The 23,988-nt window shown below is 37.2% G+C and overlaps 1 protein-coding gene across 1 annotated transcript; it reads left to right on the top strand.

The window, feature by feature from the left end:
• On the top strand, window positions 1-23,988 carry ptprnb (protein tyrosine phosphatase receptor type Nb). Its single transcript, XM_056266805.1, is given in 23 exon segments — window positions 1-263; window positions 2,563-2,613; window positions 3,337-3,447; window positions 4,236-4,341; window positions 4,426-4,552; window positions 4,682-5,033; window positions 5,114-5,245; window positions 5,378-5,412; window positions 6,204-6,493; window positions 6,733-6,819; window positions 7,824-7,903; window positions 8,979-9,043; window positions 10,522-10,731; window positions 10,994-11,245; window positions 12,964-13,111; window positions 13,308-13,381; window positions 13,817-13,894; window positions 14,539-14,658; window positions 14,759-14,925; window positions 20,199-20,252; window positions 23,218-23,282; window positions 23,394-23,467; window positions 23,711-23,988. Coding segments are annotated over 23 exon segments (2,826 nt in total). The 5' UTR covers window positions 1-187; the 3' UTR covers window positions 23,783-23,988.

Raw genomic sequence — 23,988 nt, forward strand, 5'->3', positions numbered from 1 at the left:
GTCCTGCCCTCTCACCCCCTCCCTTCAGGAGCGCACTGGTGCTTCTTCTCGCAAACACTCATCTTTATCGCACTCTTGCCCACGTCTCGTGTTTCTGGTGTCTGGCACGCGCGCAACATCACATTGATCGCTGTGTCATCTAAATATGTCTGTGTAAACGGAGACCGAGGAGAGAAGCCGAGGGAAGATGAAATCGGCGCGTCTGTGGATGCTGGTCTGTTTGGCGACTGCGTGCTGTCAGCTTGGCACCGGTGATAGATACGGTATGTCAAGAGCACGAGCCACAGGTTAACTTAAGCTGACTGAATGATGCATGTTTCAACTGCGGAAAATCAACTGTATTAAATATCAGATTTTAATATTGTTGCATATCTCCTCCCCCCAATCACACACATTAAATGCATGTGCACTATCTATAGCCTTCATAGTTTTTATTATTTTTTGTTGCTACTTTAATGTCACATTGTAAGCGTTTATCATCTAAAGCTGCATTTAGAATTAGTATAAACGGGTTATTTTATGCACAAGAACGTGCTCGCTAAACGCTATCTGTAAATTTGTTACATGCATTTAATATAATTTTGACAAAGAAAATAGTGCTTGCTGTAATGTTGACGTCGAAGAGATAACTTGTCTCGGGTGGGATGAATGGCAGCGTTTGAAAATATATTAAATTGTGGGAAAAGTGCTTCTTGTTTTCACTTATCTTTAAAATGATGATGATGATAAACAGTTGTATTCATTTGATACAATTTTGGCTACATTTCAAATAGGCTATATATTTATCACAATAGTCTTAATGTAAATTTACTAATGACAAAACTAACTTTGTTGTGTGTGTTAAGCAAAATCAGGGGGTTCATTGCGAGTAGGCTATTTGAAACTCTGAATAAAAAGCGTTTAAGATTGCGTATTAAGATTAAGTATGTGTAAATTGTACAACATATTTATTTATATACCTTATTTTGTATTTATTTGTATTATTTTTCTTCTGTTCTATAATATTCTTATTCTCGGACAAAAAAGGCAACATTTGGCGATCTGGCATCAGAAAAAAGCATGATTCATAAACCCCGCAACAACGCAGCCTACCCTGTTAGTCTTCTGGCGATTTATACGACGCAAACAGCCACATCTGTGTTTGGAATAGTTCACAGTTATAACACTATTTGTATTCTGGTACAATATGGTTATTTAGTGGCATTTATCACTTATGCAGCGATACATTTGAACAGCTAAGCAATCCTCTGCCTTCATAGGCATTTTACGACTTTCACACAAGACCATAGTCCATTGCTAAGAGGCCGTTCTGTTTGTTGTGGTGTAAAAACTCAGCACCATGGACAGCGGAAGTGGTCCATTTCTAATTGCGCACAGTGGGTCGATTTGGGAACAATTGCTTCAAATTAAACTGAAGTTGATGGGGCGTATGTGTGGGGGGTGTCGGAGTGGTTGTCTCGTACACAGAGATAGTATGTTCGCTTGTGCACTGCATCTGTATTAGCTCCTCTTCTGCAGGCTGACTCACCACTGACGATCCATCTCACGTCATTCTTATAACAGCCGTCACTGTGAGGGCAGGAGCATACAAAACTCTATGGGAATGTGTCTATGAGAGAGCTTTTGTGGAAGCTGAACGGCATAAATATTGATTTCCATGTGACAAAAGTGGCATAATAGATCGGAGATGTGTAATTAGGCTACTAATTACGGGTTTCAAATTAAGAAAGGAATCTTGGGGATTTCTCTCCTCTCCACTTCTGTGTGGAAGACACACACACTCTTACACTTTTGCCTCACATACAGCCTCGGAAAGACTTTACATTTATTTTGATATAGTACAGCAGACTGGAGCAGGAACTCCCACTCATGTAACCAACTTTCATCCCATGATTCAATTATATATGACGAGTGTGTCTACCCAACTCTGAAGTGTGTGTGTGTGTGTGTGTGTGTGTGTGTGTGTGTGTGTGTGTGTGTGTGTGTGTGTGTGTGTGTGTTTGAGAGAGCACAATGGGACTGGAGGAATCAAGGTTGGCAGAGTGCAAAATATTGGCAGAGTGCTTTCAAACAAACATGAAAAACTGTCTTGTCCTATAGAGCTTGACATTGCGGGGGGTTTTTTTCTTTCCCTCGGTAATTTGCCATTTTTATTTGTAAATCCTTTTAAGAAACATTTGTACTGAGATGCAGATGACAGTTAGAGCTACTCTTGCTTGTTTTGTCCATGCATTCTGGCTAATTTTACTAATGCCCATTATGACTGCATTATTCCAAACCAGAACCTGTTTGCTGCTGTGGTGTTAAATTGATTGAAAGTGTTTGATACCCAATTGCACAAACTGACTTATGGTGCTGAAATTGTCAGAGGTGTGCTGGTTAATGTAAATGTAACTCATATCTCTGGGATGTTTGTGCTGCTGTGAGCTATAGTACAAATCTTGAAACAACCCGCTCACTTATGAGAAGAGATGGTCTGTGCTGGTCTATTTTGTCAAATGTCAGAAAAATAATAACCTAAAAGTCTTTCTCTGTTCCCTTTCTCCATTTCTTTCTGGTAAGGTTGTCTGTTTGATGAAGGCCTGTGCTCCAACGGGCAGGTTTGCTGGGATGGTGAGTGCTGCCATATTTTACAGTTTCCGTTTTTCATAATGTTACTCATCACTGGAAAATAATGAACAATAATGAATAACTATGAGTCTCTGGAACAGATGTGCAATATTGACTCTACATAGTGCTAGTGCCATCCCTTCCGTCTTTTATGTTTTATTTGGCTTTCATGCATCAGTCTTGCCCTCGTTTATTTGTTTTATGTGTATAAAATTGCCTTCATTGCCTGTCATGCTGACAAACTGATTTTGTTACAAAAAAAAAGAAAAAATCCTGTAAATACAGATTAATATGTGTAGGTTTGATCTCTGACTATTTTGTAGCTTTTAGCTAAAGCTGATTTGTGCAGTTGAGTGTGTAAAAAAAAAATCATTGACTACACAGTAAACACACACTTTCACCATCACCTGGTCTTATCCAATCAGTGTTCTTCAACCATTTCCATGGCAACTGTGACATCACACAACTTCACCCTCGCTGGAGTCTCTGTTTATGTCTAATACAAGCAGAAAGAGCAGGGGTGAGAAAGCAAAATATAAAAAGGCAAAGAGATCCTCAGATAAACCTTGGTGTGTATATTTTGTCAATGGGTGTGGCTGTCACAAATACATTAAATAGAAAGCTGCACAATATATATATATATGTATTAGGTGAGCTGTTTGATATTGACAGGCCATGACCACTGTCTAAGACACATAGTGTAAGGTTTCTATGTGTGTTTTCCAGATGAGCTGTTTGGTCAGTGTCTTGCACAGAGACAGGAAAGGTTTCGCTACAGGGTGACTGCAGTTCTACTGGACAGACTGCAGTCATTACTGCAAACGCTTATGAAGGAAGGTGAGTTTCTCATGCAAATTTTAAAATCCTCCTTCAGAGGAAATTAAATTTCTTGGCACTTTTCCAGCTAGCAAAAAAAAAAAAGACGGTTGCCATAGAAACCACACAATGCAAACACGACGGGCAAAGTGACGATTCATCCACCAGCATGTGACAGAAAATGGTCCAAATGTTACCACAGTAACCAAGGTCAAACGAATCAAAAGTGAATACATGTGTGAATGTCCATCTATCAGTGATGCCCTTTTTTCTGGATCTATTGGTTTAATTTAAAAATACATTTAAAAAAATGCAGTTTAACTTAAACTTGTATTTAAATCACCTCTTTATTTCAATAAAGCATAAAGATGTCAGGGTGCTACAACTGTCCTGGTATCATAATAAAAAAGCCTCATTCAATAAAAAAAGTCATTCTTAAAAAAGAAAATCTTCTGATGTGCCATAGAGAGGACCGTCTAACTCCTTACCCTGTAAAACTCTCTAAAACGAATTACTCATGATATTTGTAATAATATTTAATTATATATACTTTAAAATATATTTAAAAATAACACTTAAGATGCGTGTAAGGAAAACATTATAACTTTTTGTTTGAGGGTTAACAAAATAATGACATTTTTAGAATGAAACTGAAATGAGTATACATTTCTAAGAATATTTCGCATGTTTTAGACTAGATTTTTCCCTTTTTTTTATCATGGACATTCTTATTGTGTAATTAACCCACAAACAATACAAACCTTTTTGGTTGCTCTGAGCTGGTGTGTTTTTCACTTTTTATTTTGCAGGATTAACTTGGCGGGATGATGTCACCCAATCAGTGATTAAGAAAGAACTTAGCAAAGTTCCGAAGATCCCACTGTCTTCTGGGATAAAGAATGTCCCATCCACAGAGTATACAATTTTGTCACGTATTCAGTTTATTTTCCCCTTTTTTCCACTGCATTTATTTTTCTCTTAATCTCTCTATTACAAAAGGCCTCAGATTCGCCCTACAAACCAGCTCAACTCCAAACTGGTGCAGCCTTATATGGACTACATGATTGTCGATCCACCTCAGTCGTCGCTCCATATGCAGAGTTTGGATCCATATAGTTACCAGCGAGTGAGAGAACCTGCACAAGCACCAAACACATACTGTAGCACGTTTGTTAAATTGTGCTCATTGTAGCTTTGGACAGATGTCTACAACTACTTCTCTTTAATTCCTGCATCATGTCTTTTTGTCTCACAGTATGGTTACCAAGATGAAGAGGAGCGCTCTTTGAACCTGGTGGATGGGGGCAGGTACCCACCGGCCTCCTCTCGCATTAGGGGAAATTCTCCACTCCCTCCATCTCTAGATAAAGATGATCAGCTTCTGCAGGATCTGATGACTCTCCTCCTTTCCTCGCCTGCACAACCGACCTCACGCCATCGTGTGGCAGCGCCTCACTCCGCCTCGTCTTTTTTTCAGGAGCTGGATTTCCCGCTTGACTATAACAAGGGCTTCTTTTCCCAAGATGAGAAGATCAACAGCCAACAGGAGCAAAAGAAAGGTCCTCAGAAGTATGGAGTGTTTTCTGGGCACAGTGGTGAGATTGTTTGTTAATGTTATATATATATATAAATTGTATGTTATATATACTTTCATTTTTTGCCAATGACTTCTGAACTCTGACTCCAGGACAACAGAGCCTGAATGAGCTGCTCCTGCAACATGGATTTGATCTAAACCACCTGAACCCCGAGGAGACGGAGCGTCTCTTCACTGTTCTCCAACTCCTGCAAAGCGAACCGACAAACAATCAGAGAAAACGTGAGCACCCTGAGATTTCACTGTATTTTTATTTATAGAGGATCAGTACAACTCCAAAATATACGCACCGTATATGAGTTGGAGCTCCAAAAAATATGTTAAGTCATAACTGCTTTGTTTTCCTTTATTCAGCTGAAACAAAGGATTCTTCTGCGCCTCCAAAAGTGGTGAGCATTAAAAATGTCTCTGCTGTAAAATGCTTTAGTATTGTTACAAGGTTGGGTTTATCTCAGTAGTAATGCTATATATTACCTACAGGGGGCAGCAAGTGTTAACTCATAATACTATGAAAATAAATTTATAACATTAGGGAAACAAGAGCCATAATTATGTGTGGTTTGTTTTGTAATTCTTTCATCTTTTAGGCCTCTTACCAAACATTAGTGTATCTCTGCACATATGTGCTTTTATACTGAAACAAGATATCCTTTCCTCCACCTTTCGTCTATGATCAATATTCATGGTTACAAAATAAACAGACACTACTTAATGGTCCTCCCAAAGGCATTTTAAAGAGAATAAGAGAGAAAAGACTAGGAAGATAAGCACTATACATCATAAATTGAACAAATTATCATCTGTTGTCAGTTTTAGGCTGGAATACACTACACAACCTTTGCCCAGATTTCTGCTCTTTACAGGATGAGTCGAGGTTAGTTGCCGAAAGTCAGAGCAAATCTGCAGATTTCAGTTGACAGATTTCACCGAAAATTGTGTGGTGTATGATGACTCGGATTTTTTAGCTTCACAATCAGACTATGATTCCATCCAGTTTGAGGATATCAAACATGTTTGATATTTTGAGCCAATTTTAGAACAAGCTATAAGGCAAGTGTTTCTGACTGAGTTGGTTGTGTTTCGAACTTGAATGTCTGGTAGTGTGTGACAGTGTAACCAAGTCAAAAGTTGTGGAGTTTATTCCAGCCTATTCCTCACATGGCATGTTTTATGTGCTCAGATGAAGATTTCAGAGGAGGAGATGACCCATGTGGTGGAGAAGGCTTCTGCCCCAGCTACAAATTCCTCTTTCCCTTCCCCACTCAACCCCGGGCCTGAAACCTCCCATAAGAGCCCCGGGTCCCCAGGAACCTCCAAGGATAACTCCATCCCAATGGGTGCCAGTGCACTAGGGCCTTCAGCTCTTAAACAAGAGGAAGGACGACGTGGAAAGGGAGCCCTGAGTGTGCAACCAGGAAAGAATGAAACCAAGTTAAAGGAGGAATTTGGATACATTGTCACCAATCAAAGGTACAACTAACAGTTTAGACTGTTGGACTGAGTGCTAGTCTAGTGGGCGTTACTTTTGTCTGAAAGCAAAGTAGTCATGTGGTATTTGTTTTCAAAACACTACCGAAGGACCTGAGGGCACACGTCAAACTGGATATTCAGCGGAGAGTCTGTTTGTGTGTTGTTTTTGTGAGTTATGTGTTGGTTTGTGCTTGTGGAATTGTGTGTGGGGGCATATGAATGTGTATGTCTCTCTACAGCCATCTTAGTCTGTCTGATGGGGTTCGTCTTCTGAAGACCCTTGCTGAGAGGATCCATCTCACCACTGGCTCTTTCATCAATATCAGGTAGGCTTAGGTTTAGCAGCAAAAGCCGAGGAGAGTCCCAGAACTAGCTTTGATGCGGTGGGCACTAACCCTAAGCTTTATTTAATTAGCAAACTTGCAAAGGCATTTACTAACACACAATTTGTAGATATGGAAATAAAAAAGCAAGCTGTTTAACTTAGCTAACAATGCTTTACTTATTTAATATAATTATTTTATTAAAGCAAACAGTCTTGATTGCTGTTTGTTGCTGTGGTTTGGAAGCAAACACTAATCCCACTAACCCTTTTTACTAAATCAAACTGTGGTGAGCTGGAACCTTGATCCATTGTCCTAGGAGGACAGAGGGGGATGGCTAAGAGGGAAAGAATGAGAGAGAAAAGTGAATGGAATGAACTGACCTCAAAAGTGGATTTGCTTCACTACTTGTCCTTCCCTTTTTGCTTGGATCACAATATCTAACATAATCAGGGTTTGAAATTAACCCCTGCCAACCCACCAAATGCGGTTGAAAATCAACCGTGGCAGGTAATGCATATCAACTCACTAGCTAATATGACAGGTTTATATGTTTCATAAATGATGTCCTATGACTTTTTTCCTATGAAGTTCCTATTTTCCTTATCACCTGTCCAGAGCCCTTCCCCTAAGAGGAACCTACAACATTATTGAAACAAAAGTTTAAAGAAGTTTGACGAGGAGTGTCGCGCCACATCTATAAAATGAGAAAATGTGAAAAGTCACAGAGAATTTTTTCTGTTTTATTTTTTGGTATCCCCAAACAATGACTGACTTTTATAAAACTGGAAGCCATTCAGTGATTCAGAATCAGATTTAATAAGATATATATATATAAATCTAAGCTTTGAATTTGATAATTTGGTTTATTCTGATATTCTTGTTTTGGCAAGTTCTGAATGGCTTGTAACGTAAAAATGTTGTGGCCTAATTGGCTGGTGAGTTTCAAACCCTGTTCATAATCATGTGGGAAACTTGCATGTGATTCAAAATTCTGCTTTACACAGTGTGGTTGGTCCAGCTGTCACTTTCCGGGTGCTCCCTAACAGCCAGAATTTAACAGCAAATGAGGTGTCCGAAAAGGCCGGTGAGTAATGAAGAGAATGTTTCACTGTGATGTTTGTCACACAGAAGTGTTTCTGAGATACATAATAATGGCTCAGAATTCATACAACACAAAGTAAAAACTGAATACTTGATAAGCTTAGTTTTTTTCCCTATCTTGATGTATTTCTGAAGAGCTTGTCCTTGTTTTTAAAAAGAAAATGGCCTTTATTTTATGCTACAGCCATGAAGATGATTTGCCACTAGAAGTTGGTGTTATTAGGGGGAGGGGCATTCTCACTCTAGAGAGCATTTGATTTGACTAAATATGTGAGTGCACCATGAGTCATCAGTTTTTTTGGCCTGTTTCTGGAAGAGGACTGGATTGTAATTGCGTATAAAAAGTGAATTTAAGGAGCACACTAAGCCTTAAAAGCAAAAAGACCCAGGTGACTAAAAATCTGTTTGGATGAGTCACATGACCCACATCCGTTGAATTCTATATTTGCACCAAGTGTGTATATTATTGATTAATGTTATTAAACATAAGCTGTGTATTTTATATTTCAGTAACGTACCATTATTAAAGCAATAAGCTACTTGAAGCTGTCGCGTTAAAAAAAATCACTGTAGGGTAATGCACAACCTTTTGTGACTCGTTGCTTTATACGACAAAAGACTGGCGCACAGTGAATAGACCTTATTCACAGCAGCACCATCTTTGATTTTTAATGGGAATGAAAGCGAGGCTATGAGGGATAGACATCTCTTCAGTGGGTTGTACTGTTATTTAATGTGTTTTTGGATTACGAAACACTGCAAAATGATCTTTCCAAGAAATTTCAGTAGACAAAAAAACTCCAGACAACATGAACTATGGAAAAATTATAAGTGATCTAGGAGCTTTATACCGCTTTTTACAGCACATGCCATTGAAAACATGGTAAGTCTATCCCTCACAGCTTCACTTTCATACCTGTCATGGTGCTGCTCTAAATAAGGTCTATTTACGGTAAATGTCTTCTATGTATCAGCTTATAAGAAACTATGTTGAGAAAACATTAGAATAAGCTGTCTGTGACTGTATTTACATTGATTTAGATTTTTTTCACATGCAGTGGCTCAAAAGAACCTTCTAGAATCAGAGACTGGTCTAAAGGTGCTTCAGGCAGGTGTTGGGGAGGTAAGGATGTGCAGAAACATTGAATCAATGTCTTAACTTTTGAGCCTGTTGTTTATCCCTTTCCCGATGATTTCTGTCTCTTTCGATGGTTGAGGAGGGAATATCTCACAAGACCCCTGACACCCACCCCCGTCTCATTTGCTTTGTTGCTATGACAACGACATCATACGTGTCAAACTGTCAGGCGCGTTCACGACTCTAAGCGCGCGGCCGATTGCCATCCCAAATGCTTCTCCCCTCAAAGCGCAACATTCCCGCAAAACATCACGATGTCTGTTCCAGGGCTGAGCTCGGTCACCGTTGTTCGTTTCCCGCGAACTTAAACTTACCAACCGTCACAGTTCCTAACAAAAGTGGACGAAATTCATATGTCAAACCGGTGCAGAAGAGCTCTAGGGTTATTGCACGTAACGTTACAAATTTCTGCTCATCTTCGGCGGACCACCGGGCGCGTGAGGTTTCCATTCTCCATTAGTTTATTGATTTTTTGGTGAGTTGCACTTCTTCTTAAACTTGATTAAATGCTACGTTGGATTAATATCGTGTTACATTATATTAAACATGTTAACGTTAATTAAACACGTGCAAGTGCAGGTCATACGGGGCAGTAAAACTATAAATAAATCATTGGGGTTTTCCCAGCATTAATTTTACTCACTCTTCGAAGTCAGTGGATTAAAGCTCATGATCAGAATTGTAATCTTTTTATTAAAAAAAAGCGTCAGCAGTGCTAAATGATTAACGTTAAATTTAAATGTAATAAATAAATGAGTAGTTGGAGTACTGACCTGTCCAGACTGATTTTATTTGAATCTAGGAGGAACCTGCTGTAGTCGTTAAACTGTTTTCCTCGTAGTGCTCAGTGATTTGTTGAAATAAAGAACGCGCATTAAAAATGACCAATCAGAATGATTTGTACTCAGATTCTCAGCACAGACCGTGATGTCAGGTAAAGTTGGTTGCTGTGGCGACAAGGTCAGTGCGGTGTGCACACAGGAGTGATGATGTAATGCCCTGGCTCCTGTGTGGTCTGCATCATTCTAGCAGAGAAATAGGACTATAGGGAATATGATGGGATTCTTGTGTGTTGAAATGAGTTGTAATAAAGGATTTAGATAGTCTTCTACATCTGTTTTCTCTCATTAGTTCTGTCATGTTAATTACTACTATGGTACTCACATCAGACGTTATGATGTTGCCCACTGAGTCATAGTTCCAGACAGCAGGGTGGGATGGGCAGCCCTGTTTTAAATACTTGTTATAATACTCCTTATGGACCCTCTCTCCCTCTTCACTTTTCCATCTTAAAATGTTTCAGAGAAATACACAGTCCTTTATGGTTTCTCCTCTCAGGGGTCAAATATGTGCTTCTCTAGGATAGTACAAACTATGATAACACAACATTAAATATGGGTTGTATAAATGATTTGTGATTCATATATTTGTTTTCATCTGTTTCCTTCTCTCCGTCATTGCAGAAGAACGATGGCCATGCGTTGCCAGTGGCAACACGTGTGCGTGACAACACCCAGTGGGTGTTCCTCATGTTTGTGGGTGTGGCTTGTGTGGGTGGACTCCTGGTGGGGGCGTTGACCATCGCCTGCTTGCGCACCCATGCCCGCCAGTTGGCCGCAGGGAAACTGGGACTAGGACCTGAAGCAGGAAACGTGACGCATTATGAGTACCAGGTCGGAAGGAGTGTTTGAAATGCGTACTGCATCATATCTCTGCAATAAAATCCTTCTCTGAATTCAAGCTATTTTAGTGGCTTTGGCTGTGATGGCATGTTATTATCAGACACTAATGTGATCAGATTTATTTGATTTGAACAGAAGCAAACCAGAGTAATTTGAGTACTGTCGATATTCATTTACTGTGTGAATTTCAATTTGTCAGTAGTAGCTAATTCTCTGTTTCTTTTCACATTCTCTGATTTGCTTCATTTTTCAGGATCTCTGTCGGCAGCACATGGCTGCTAAGTCCTCTATGGGCAGGCAGGACTGCGGAGTCGGAGCTGCAGGGGGTGCCGGTGCAGGAGGAGGAGGTGGTGGTGGAGGAACGGATACGTCACGAGTCAGTAGCGTGTCGTCACAGTTCAGTGACGCACCTCAGCCAAGCCCTAGTTCACATAGCAGCACCCCCTCCTGGTGTGAGGAGCCAGCACAGTCTAACATGGATATCTCCACTGGGCACATGATACTGGTAGACACTCTATACCCCTATTTACCGACACAAAAAATTTAATTCTCTTCGAGTGTAAACAATTAAGGCCCGTTCGCACCAAGAACGATAACTATATGGTAGAGCTGCACGATTCTGGATAAATTGAGAATCACAATTTGTTTGTTTCAAATAGAGATCGCGATTAGAGATTGCGAAATAGAGATTGAACAGACAACTAAACAAAATAACAAGTAATTTACTAGAGGTTCTGAGAAAATGTTAATGGCTGCAGTCTATTTAAAAAGTGTTCAATTAATTTGAATGAATTATTTTTTTTAAAACAATCGGTTTGAATGAATGATTCAATGACTCGTTCATAAATACTTCACTTGTTTTATTGCTGGATGAGTAAGTTGCGACATCCCAATTCGCATACTATCTGTTCTAAACAATATTTCGAAATGAAGCACCAAGTTACTTTCAAAGGGGTTACTTTCTGTTACCCTTTGAATATTTGTAACCAGGGTTTGAAATTAACTTTTTCACTCACCGACCAATTTGTCATCTAAATTTTTGAGTTACGGGCCTTTCAGAACTTCTACTAGCCCAAAGGAAAAAGAGAAATAAACCAGATTAACTGCGTCACATCTTATATTATAAAATTAGGATTTTGTTTGAACAAGAAATGAATGTATGAAATCCAGTCATCTCCTCCCTTCCTCTTTCATCTTCATCCTTTTCACCCAAAAAATGTGTTTTAGGTGGCCAGATCAATACAGTACAAAGAACATGGTGGATGTTGGAAAATAGCAATGGGTTTTTTGTTAACCAAATGCTTTTTAATCGTTGCTATTACTTCAATGCAAATGAACAAGCGCACCGCTATAGTGAGTAAGTAAGTAAGCCAGATATGCGCAGATTCTGTGCAATACGCTGTATTTAACATATCATGATGACTCACGGGTTGAGTATTTGCGCTAAATCTACGCAGATTTGGCTTACACGAACTTCCCCAGCAAAGTGAGTAAACATAATAAATAACCTGCCAAATTGGCTTGTGATTTGACAGCGTTACTGCCACAGATGGTTTTTACCCCCATTTGGCGGGTGTTTATTTCAAACCCTGTTTGTAACACAGAAATAATGATGCTTTGGTTGAAAAGACTGTTTGTGAAGCTGTTCAGTACCTATACATGACAACATCTTTCTCCCGGTCAGTGGCAGCGCCAACGCAGATCTGAATGTTCCGGTTTGATTTTAGTAGACACAGGAGAATTGTTGTCATTAAGGAATGAGATCGTGTGGGTGTTTAAATCGTGCAGCTCTACTATATGGTGTGGACTCTTCTTTTCTCATAGAATTACAACACTTATTACAACTTTATAGTTATCATAGTATTCATCCCTGGTGTGTCACAGTCTTTCATTCTTTCCCTTTGGTTAACGCTTTGTGTATGAATTGGCCTGCAGCTGTTCGGAAACATTTATATTTACTATATATACTTCATGTTTTACAAAGAGTGTTTCTGTTTTTATTTTGTTATTATACTGGCATTCTCTAAATTTGTAAGTATCACATGAATGAGCAGCATTTCTGAGAAATCAGGAGTCTTTACTGGTGTTTCACTCTCTCTCTCTCTCTCTCTCTCTCTCTCTCTCTCTCTCTCTCTCTCTCTCTCTCTCTCTCTCTCTCTCTCTCTCTCTCTCTCTCTCTCTCTCTCTCTCTCTCTCTCTCTCTCTCTCTCTCATGTTTTCTAGGCATATATGGAGGATCATCTGAAGAATAAAGACCGTTTGCTCAAAGAATGGGAGGCTCTGTGCTCCTACCAGGCTGAACCCAGCACCATCTCAGTGGGCCAGAGTGAAAGTAACATAAAGAAGAACCGCTGCTCTGATGCCGTGCCCTGTGAGTAAGACCCCATTGCCCCCACCCCCTGCCTGCAAGTGTACCTGAGGAGTTAGTTCATTGTGAACACACTACTCACACTATTTATTCTATAAAATGGCATAAAAAAGTGCATCAGTCCGTAAATTGGGACGTATCTCTTTTTCACACAACCTGATCGACCCTTTTTAATGGATTAGTCAATTGTTTTATGCAGATGACCATTCAAGAGTGAAGCTGAAAGCTGAGGTTAACCCCTCCAGGAAAGATTACATCAACGCCAGCACCATTGTAAGTATGTGCACTTGATGGTCCTCTTTGCCCTGGACCTCATCATGTGACTCATGCAGTTTGAAGGGCCTGCATTATTGTCTCTTTCCTTTCCTCTGTAGCTGAAATCTAAAGCTAGAAAGCCGTCCTTTCCTTGCATCTCCTCCTGTTACCAAGGCAATAATCCATTTATTCCTCATAGATGTGCAAGGCTGCCACTGATTTCGGAATCCCCCTCTCAGCGTTGCCGTGGTTACATTGTATTGATCTCATTCATGATGTTTAGGTCTGGAATCCCCTGCTGCTCTGTTGTAGTTGAGAGCAAGGGATCATCAATTAAGCCTTCATGCGCCTCAGATCACATTAATGGCTTGTTGTCGTGGTGATGGGCAGATCCAGGGTTAAGAAGGGCTAAAGCACTGACCCCTGACCTTTTGTCTACTATTGACCCTTTAGATCGAGCATGACCCCCGGATGCCAGCTTATATTGCCACCCAAGGACCTCTCTCACACACCATCTCTGATTTCTGGCAGGTCAGTCACATCTGTGTATGGACGTGAGACCTTTGTAATCATTTGATATAAAGTAATACAAGTTGCTTGAAATGTACATTACCATTAAAAAAGTTGGGTCAGTAAAATTATATATATACTTTTATTCAGCAAGGATGCATTACATAGTTCAAAAGTCACAGTAAAGATATCTACATTAATAAAAAAATTCTATTTCAAATAAATGCTGGTTTTTTTTTTTAGCTTTCTATTCATCAGATAAATAATAATAATAAATGCATTACGGGTGCCATAAAAATATTAAGCAGCACAACTGTTTTCAACATTGATATTAATAAGAAATGTAATCTTAGCACCAAATCAGCATATTAGAATGATTTCAGAAGGATCATGTGACACTGAAGACTGGAATAATGGCTGTTGAAAATTCAGCTTTCCCATCACAGGAATAAATACAATTTTAAAATATAAATTAAAATATAATTAATTATATATTAAATTTAAATTATATAATTTTGCAGCTTTGGTGAGCATAAGAGAATTCTTTCAAAAACATAAACAAATCTTAATGCCTAATTTTTGAATGGTGTATATCGTATATTTTGTGTATTTTGAATGGTTCTCAGCTTAAATGGCATGTTTTGTAAGCCGTGTATGTTGCGCAGATGGTCTGGGAGAGCGGATGTACAGTCATAGTGATGATGACGGCTCTGGTTGAGGACGGAGAAAAGCAGTGCGATCGCTATTGGCCCGATGAGGGATCTTCTCTCTACCACATTTATGAGGTTTGTAATATCACTTGTGAACCTGAAGAGATGCCTCGAGCTGTTTGATTTATGTAGTGTAAACTATCGAATTTTGTTACCCTTCAATCGTCTCACTCAGGTGAACCTGGTGTCTGAGCATATCTGGTGTAATGACTTCCTGGTGCGTAGTTTCTACCTGAAGAACGTCCAAACCCAGGAAACTCGTACCCTCACTCAGTTCCACTTCCTGAGCTGGCCCGCACAGGGAATACCCACCTCCACACGCCCTCTGCTGGACTTCCGCAGGTACTACACATGCTCACAAACATACATAACGTCTAAATACATTACTTACACATGTATGAAGGCTTAATTATTGCCTGATTGTGATTTATTTACTCTAATGGCAATAACATCATAATATTATAAAGTGCTTTAAAATAATAAGAACCATCATTATTATTCAAATTTTATTTGTATTTATTTGTTTTACTGTAATTATATATAGGGGTGTAACAATATATCGTGTCACAATATATCGCAATACAAAAATGCAACAATATGTATCGTGGATAGTGACAATATGTATTGTGTTTAGTTCACCCAAAATAAAAATGACTATGCAAGGAAAAAATTCAAGTTTACAGAGTTTCTCAGTACTTCATTAAACTACTATATATAATGTTGTATAATAATGCAATGGGAAAATATTTGTGGATCCTGATAATGCCAAACGTCTTATGTTGCCAGTAAAACGTGGCCTACATTATTTTAAATATAACTAGCCAGAGTGAAAGCATGTTCGTCTAAAATAATTCTGTATTATCAGCTTCAGAATCATCAATATTTTTGATTCTAGTGTCTCTATTGTCCTGTGCATTGGGTTTCCAGCACCAAGTCTATGGAGCTAATAATATGACAAAATTATTTGAATTTGAATTGTGTAAATTTGAATTATTTGCAAGTGTAATCTAACAAAACTGAATTTTAAATAGTTCTGAATTTGAATTTTTTTTGGAACGAATATTGAACATCTGAAATTTAACAAACTGAAAGGTTTTTATGGCTGAATTTTATAGACATGTATTTTCAAACAGCTAGTTTTTGTGTTCTGAATTCAAATACTGCAAAATTTCAGTTTAAAAAAATACGGATTCAAGTTTTCAAGATGAAGAAATTCGGAACGTCAAATTCAGTTTTCTAAAATTCAATGTCAAAAATTCAATGTCAAAAATTCAATGTCAAAAATTCAGGTCTTACAGAAAGTAGGTCACAGGGAAGAGTAGATGATCTCGGAAAAGTCGAACAGAGCATTTTGGCCAATTAGGGACTGCAAAAGTTTTCCAGTGCGAACGTGGTGGTTCAAGAGGTTGCCGCTCTCTGACTCTGATCATGAATCGCCCGGAGGTAAGTTAAACATGAATGATTTTGTGTTTGTTAGGTTAGCGTTCTCAGCACGTGGTACATTTGTCTAAGCGGTCTCTGGTGTTTGTTTTAAAGTATATTTTGTGTAATATTTTGTGTAAAATTGATTAGAACGCCACCGTGTCTACTACACAGACAGGACGCGAGCGGCGCAACACAGTGCTTAAAGCGACTGTTGTAAAGAGCTGGGACTAGGTCAGAAATAGGATGGGTAATCGTGTGCTGTTGGGTATTTCACTGGTCGCGTCGCACCGCTCGCGTCCGGTCTAGATTGCGTCGTACATGTGAGCATAAGGTACGAGAGGGTGTGCTATGGTGCTGTATCGTGAATACGACGCGAACCAGAGTGCTTGCAAGTGCAACCCCTTCAGACGTGACTTATTCACAAGACAGCACTAGCCTTGAGTACCGTGTATTGCTTTTCTAAAGCGATTGCCACTCAATAATCATAATAAAGCAAAACAAAAATGTATTAGTGCAACTTTCATTAAGTAAAATCACCAAAAGCCTTCAACCTTCCGCTGGAAAAAAAATAGTCCCTGGCCGTGAGCAGCAGCATAAGTTAAAATATTTCGCCTGTAATGTTAGATGGCGGCAAAGACAGTCTTTATTACTGAGTCAGTCATCAGTCAGGAGAGAAGACTTTAATATTGAAAGGACAATTGCATTATTTAGGCATTATGTATAAAACCGGGTCATCTCAGTTTGGTTGAAGGCTTTTGGTGATTTTACTTAATGAAAGTTGCACTAATACATTTTTGTTTTGCTCGCGCCGCTCGCGTCCTGTCTGTGTAGTAGACACGGTGGCGTTCTAATCAATTTTACACAAAATATTACACAAAATATACTTTAAAACAAACACCAGAGACCGCTTAGACAAATGTATCACGTGCTGAGAACGCTAACCTAACAAACACAAAATCATTCATGTTTAACTTACCTCCGGGCGATTCATGATCAGAGTCAGAGAGCGGCAACCTCTTGAACCACCACGTTCGCACTGGAAAACTTCTGCAGTCCCTAATTGGCCAAAATGCTCTGTTCGACTTTTCCGAGATCATCTACTCTTCCCTGTGACCTACTTTCTGTAAGACCTGAATTTTTGACATTGAATTTTTGACATTGAATTTTAGAAAACTGAATTTGACGTTCCTAATTTCTTCATCTTGAAAACTTGAATCCGTATTTTTTTAAACTGAAATTTTGCAGTATTTGAATTCAGAACACAAAAACTAGCTGTTTGAAAATACATGTCTATAAAATTCAGCCATAAAAACCTTTCAGTTTGTTAAATTTCAGATGTTCAATATTCGTTCCAAAAAAATTCAAATTCAGAACTATTTAAAATTCAGTTTTGTTAGATTACACTTGCAAATAATTCAAATTTACACAATTCAAATTCAAATCATTTTGTCATATTATTAGCTCCATACAAGTCCAAGCCTATTCATTTACACCCACAATGTAATATCAAATTTAGCATTTTAATCTTTAACCTTTTACCATATGTCTTGGAGTATCGCAATAATATCGTATCGTGAGTTCAGGATCGTGACATGAGAGTATCGTTACACCCCTAATTATATACTAAGGTGGGATAGGTGATATTTTTAACAATTATAAATAATTGTATATATATATTTTTTTTATTCATGTCATTTTACAGCTTTTAAGTTCAGTGTAAACAAATGACAGCAAATTCTTAAGGTGTTAGTGTAATAAGCGTACTTTCATACACAAAAATGACAAATAATAGTTAGAAATTACATTACAAAAAACATTTTTTTTGCAGCCAAAACCATGACAGCTCTGTGTGAATTTATGTACATGTCAGTTTGACGTCATGTTCTCCATTTGCTCTCTCTTTTCTCCCAGCTGCCATGATATCATTCCATCATGCTATACTCTTAATCCCTCCATTCACTTCAGTCTCTTTTATCCTCTCGACCTCTGTCAGTCTCTTTCTGAGAGCGATGGAGCGCAGTAGCGAGGTATTGCACAGCTGTCTGTGTCATTTTTGTGGTTTGCAGCTAGTAGTCTGGTTCCAGTTGCATAGTCACAAAAATGAGCACAGACAGGTGTGGCTGCAGCAACGCTGATGAAACGCTCCATCGCCTAACTCCCCCTCCACGTTCTCTGTCGACCTTTTCATCTTAGTCTCTTTTCATTTCCTTTTCTGTCTCTCTCCTTTCTCCAACACTTCCTTACATTACATGCTTTTTGATGTTTGGGGTTGATGTTGCTTGTTTCTTACCGCTCTTGACTGGTATAACACTCCTCTTTTTGATCTTTCTGGCTCTCTACTGTGCAGTGGTCCTGATGTTTTCCTCTGATCTCTGTGGGTCTCTACTCTACATTAGCCTCGATTTTACAGTTCTTGCAAGGCGACCACTGTGTTGAAATTCCTCTCATCTTTATTAATTTTTATTCTCCACCAAAGGCTACATATATTCCAGTCCAGACACAATTTAAACTTTGCTTTGTAGATTAAATTAAGTTTATGTTGTGCTTTGCTTTGCTATCTGTCTTTTTTCCAGCCACTGAGAAAATGAATCGAAATCCAAACATTCTTCGTCATCAATACAAATCACAATCATCATGATATTATTATAAACACTAAAATGAATAATACCCAATAGAACATATTTCTATTTTCTTTAAATTATAAAGCTTAACCATATCAAAATCCAAACATTCGCCATCATCATCAATACAAATCACAATCATAATATTAATATAAACACTAAAATAAATAACACACAGAGCAACGTATGGAGACTTGCAAAAACCTCTAAGTCGGTCTGACATATTTTTTTTAAATGAGCATTTTTTTTTTATCAGGCTCCTATGTTTAGGTTCAGTAATTTCACTTTAATGGCAATAAAAAGGTTATTATGTGAAGATTATTGAACTGCCTTATTTAAAAAAAAAAATCACTGTTAAGAGTAAAATTAAAAACATAAATGCTCAAGGTTTTTTTGGGACATCTGAAGTCTTCGTGTATTATTATATACACACACTTTAACAAAAAACGTATATTTGGCATCATCATCAATACAAATCACAATCATCGTATAAGCACAACAAATTACACAGAGCAACATTTTTATAGTTATTTGTTTTGTTTTTTTTAAACTTCAAAAATGTTCTGTATGGTAAAATGTTAAATGATTAAAATGATTAACCATTACATTATATGCACACTACCTTTCGTAGGTTTGAGGTAAGGTATATTTTTAATAATTATTTAACTTTTATTCAGCAAGCATGCATTCAATTGATCACACAGTAGTCACAGTAAAGACTTTTACATTGTTACAAAAAACAATTTAAAATAATTGAATTATAAAATAAACTTTCTATTCATCTTAGAATAGAAACCAAGCTATTGGTGCTTAACCAAGCACTTTTGGTCAACTGTGGTTGTTAAACTGTGGTTGTTTAAATGTGCTATACAAATACATTTGAACTTTGAACTATTCTTCAAAGAATCCTGAAAAACTATATAACTGTTTATACCAAATATTAAGTATCAAAACTGTTTACAAAATTAATAATAATATAATCAATGTTATAATATGATAATTAATAATAAATGTTTCTTAAGCACTAAATCAGCATATTAGAATGATTTCTGAAGCATCATGTGACACTGAAAACTGGAGTAATGGCTGTTGAAAATTCAGCTTTGCCATCAGAGGAATAAATTACAAATATATTAAAATCGAAAACAGTTGTTTTAAATTGTAATAATATGCAAATAAATGCAGCCTTAGTGAGCATAATTGACTTCTTTAAAAACATTAAAAATCGTACTAAACCCAAACCGTTGAATACAGTTTTTATAGACATTTAAGAAACTTACATTAATAGAATGTTTGTTATTCAACATCGTAATATTTGGATAATGGATTTGGATTGCTTTTCTGGCATTTAATTACGGTACGGTAAAAGTATGTACATATTACATACTTTTGTACTGCATACTCCTTTACACTGTCATATGCATTCTTGTGAACAGACGACAGAAAACAATGCCAATACAACTTATAATCGTTATTTTATTTTCTGAGCTAATCTAACTTAAAAACAATTTTTTGCTGCTTTGCAAGCACTTGTATTTCCTTCAGGAAATCTTTCTTTCTACCCTTCAGGAAAGTCAACAAGTGCTACCGTGGACGCTCCTGCCCCATCATCGTGCACTGCAGGTATTTTAACACATTGATGCATTTGAGGAATTAAACGTTTTTATAGTGTAGTTTGATTCCTTTTAGAGACAATTTTTTTTAAGAGATGCTAAGCCTACCAAACATTTTATTAAAAGGTGTTTTGAAATACACCTTGTATTCTTGTGGAGATCAAGTATTGCATTGTGAATTGTATGTATGGCAAGCCGTTTTAACATTTAATCATTTAAACCTACTAGTCTCTATTTTCATGCTACTAGTACTTATTTTTTAGACACTAGTGCCTTTTCTTTAGATACTAGTGCTTATTCTTTAGATACTAGTGCCTTTTCTTTAGATACTAGTGCTTATTCTTTAGATACTAGTGCATTTTCTTTCGATACTAGTACTTATTCATTAGATACTAGTGCTTATTTATTATTACTAGTAGGGATGTGCACGAATATTCGAATTTTCGAATATTCGATCTGTAATTATTATTCGAAAAATAAAATACTATTCGAATTTTATCGAATTTATGAAGCCGTAGCCTAAATGCTTTGCTGGCCGTAAATGCAGTGAATCCCTGATAAATCCCAAGCACTAACTCGCAGTTATAACTAAATCCTCTGGGTGGCGCTGTGGCGCGTGTTTAACAAGCTGTTTGTATTTGATCACATAATGTCGTCGTCGTCTGCCTCGCGAAGTTTGGAATTAGACTACTAGTTGAAAATTATGTTACTAAATGGTCTTAGAGAAGGGAATTACTTTTGATCAAATGAATTAATTAATCTGAGTTATAATATCATCAACACAATGAGAAATCACATGAAATCCAAACAGCAGGCGACTGAGGAAAGACAGCTGTCCATCACCACGACTGCAGGTAAGCGCAGCTGTAGCGCGCGTGATCCGAGAGATGATACTAATCTAATAGCAAAAACATTTTTTTAGACATATACTTCCCTTAAGTTTCATTGAGAGAGACAGGTTTAAGAGCAGAAAACGCAAAGTGCTGTTAGAAACTTATAACACCGTGACCGTTTGTGTCTCTGAATCGTCTGTCAGTGCAGCGCGTTTTCTCACTCGAGCATAAATTGCTGGCGGCGCCCCTGCATGTGGACATTATTGTTTTTCTCAACATAAACGTGAAACAATATAAGTTACACGATAATCATGCTGACTCGAGTGTGTGTGTACGTTCTGTTCGATATCTGGCGCAGTCTGCTACTCTGCTTTATTAGGCGTTTTTTTTCCGCTCGCGCGCTTGAGCTTAAATCCTTTTGTTATTTATATTTTGTTTACACATAGGCCACTGTTTAATGTTTTCAACTAAAAGAAAACTAACATATATTGTAAGCTTGTTGTGTATTGCCTAATCGTAAGCTTGTTAAGAAATGGTGACAAAAACTTTTTGAAAAATGTATTTAAAAAATAACGTCTTTTTCGTTAAATGTCATTTAAATAGGCTAAACGAATATTCGAATATTCGATTTCTATGAGCCCGAATATTCGAATGCATTATTTTTGAAAAATGCCCATCCCTAATTACTAGTATTTATTCATTAGATACTAGTACTTATTCATTAGATACTAGTACTTAATTCAATAGTGACTAGTAACTATTCTTTTGTTACTAGTAACAAATTAAATTTTTTGCCATTGACTTTTATGGGGATCTGTCATTCAGATATCAACTATTAAGTTCTGACTAGTATGTATTCCAATTGTGACTAGTACATATATCTTAGATACTAGTAGTTATTCATTAGATACTAGTACTTATTCATTAGCCACTAGTACTTATTCAATAGATACTAGTACTTATTCATTAGATACTAGTACTTATTCATTAGATACTAATACTATTTATTAGATACTAGTCCTTATTCAATAGATACTAGTACCTATTTATTAGATACTAGTATTTATTCCAAATGTTACTAGTAAGATTTTTTATTTTACTAGTAAGATTTTTTATTGAACTCTACAGTGGCCATTCTGACTAGTCATAACATAAGACTAGTAAAAAAGCAGTTGTGACTAGTAAGATAAGAATAGTTACTAGTAACAATTACAAAAGATACTAGTGTCTAATAAATAGGTACTAGTATCTATTGAATAAGTACTAGTATCTAATTAATATGGTACTAGTATCGAATGAATAAGTACTAGTATCTATTGAATAAGTACTAGTATCTATTGAATAAGTACTAGTATCTATTGAATAAGTACTAGTAGCTAATTAATAAGTACTAGTATCTAATGATGTAGTACTAGTATTTATTGAATAAATACTAGTATCTAGTAATAGGTACTAGTATCTAAAAAATAAGTACTAGTACCTAATGAATAACTACTAGTATCTAATATATATGTACTAGTCACAATTGGAATACATACTAGTCAGAACTGAATAGTTGATATCTGAATGACAGATCCCCACAGAAGTCAATGGCAAAACATTTAATTTGTTGCTAGTAAAAAAAGAAAAGTTACTAGTCACTATTGAATTAAGTACTAGTATCTAATGAATAAGTACTAGTATCTATTTAATAATTACTAGTATCTAATGAATAAGTACTAGTATCTAATAATAAGTACTTGTAATTAATGAATAAGTACTAGTATCTAATGAATAAATACTAGTAACTAATAAATAAGCATTAGTATCTAACAAATAAGGACTAGTATCTAATAAATAAGCACTAGTATCTAATAAATAAGTACTAGTATCTAATTAATAAGGACTAGTATCTAATTAATAAGGACTAGTATCTAAAGAAAAGGCACTAGTATCTAAAGAATAAGCACTAGTAGCTATGAATAAGTACTAGTACTTAATGGAATAGATACTAGTATCTAAAAAATAAGTACTAGTAGCATGAAAATAGAGACTAGTAGGTTTAAATGATTAAATGTTAAAACGGCTTGCCATATTGTATGTTCACAAATGTCACATTAGATTTTTAGAGTGTATTGCTCACAGTATTGGCTTTCCGTGCAGTGATGGTACAGGCCGGACTGGAACATACATCCTGATCGACATGGTCCTGAACCGCATGGCTAAAGGTCAGCACATGATATAAACTAGTAAAGCTTGTGAAGAAATCAGTGTTTAGGAAAGTACTGTACAACATACTGAAGATGCTTAATAAAGTTTGTTGTTGTTTTTTAACACAGGAGTAAAGGAGATCGATATTGCCGCAACCCTGGAACACATTCGAGACCAGAGGCCAGGAATGGTGCGCACCAAGGTAATGAAGGACAGAACAGCAGAGCTGTGCTCAGTAACACCACAAAGCCCCATATGAGAAATAAAAGCACTATTGTACCCATAAAACACCACAGTATCAGCAGCCTCTCTTGTTCTCCTCAGTTGCAGTAACTGCTATATATCATTTTCATTGGCACTGATGGTGTTATTAAAGGAGAGTTTGACGGATGAAGTAGTGGGTCGTAAAATAGAAACGCTGATCTATGCTTTTCTCTCTCCTCAGGATCAGTTTGAGTTTGCACTGACCGCTGTTGCTGAAGAGGTTAATGCTATTCTCAAAGCTCTACCCCAGTGAAACGGATGCCCATGACTGAGCACACACATACACACTCACAGATTACATGCATGTGTGCATACATGCCTTATGTGGCCACTGAGGTTAGTATTAGGGATGTGCACAAGTAATCAACTAGTCAAGTACTCATTCTACAACTAACTAGTAAAACTCTTAAATTGATTTCCCTTTGCCTTCACTTAAATCGTTATTTCTACAGTAAGTGC

Source organism: Rhinichthys klamathensis, unplaced genomic scaffold, assembly GCF_029890125.1.
Source record: "Rhinichthys klamathensis goyatoka isolate OS25496 unplaced genomic scaffold, OSU_Roscu_1.1 h1tg000254l_1, whole genome shotgun sequence".
In the NCBI taxonomy this organism is placed as follows: domain Eukaryota; kingdom Metazoa; phylum Chordata; class Actinopteri; order Cypriniformes; family Leuciscidae; genus Rhinichthys; species Rhinichthys klamathensis.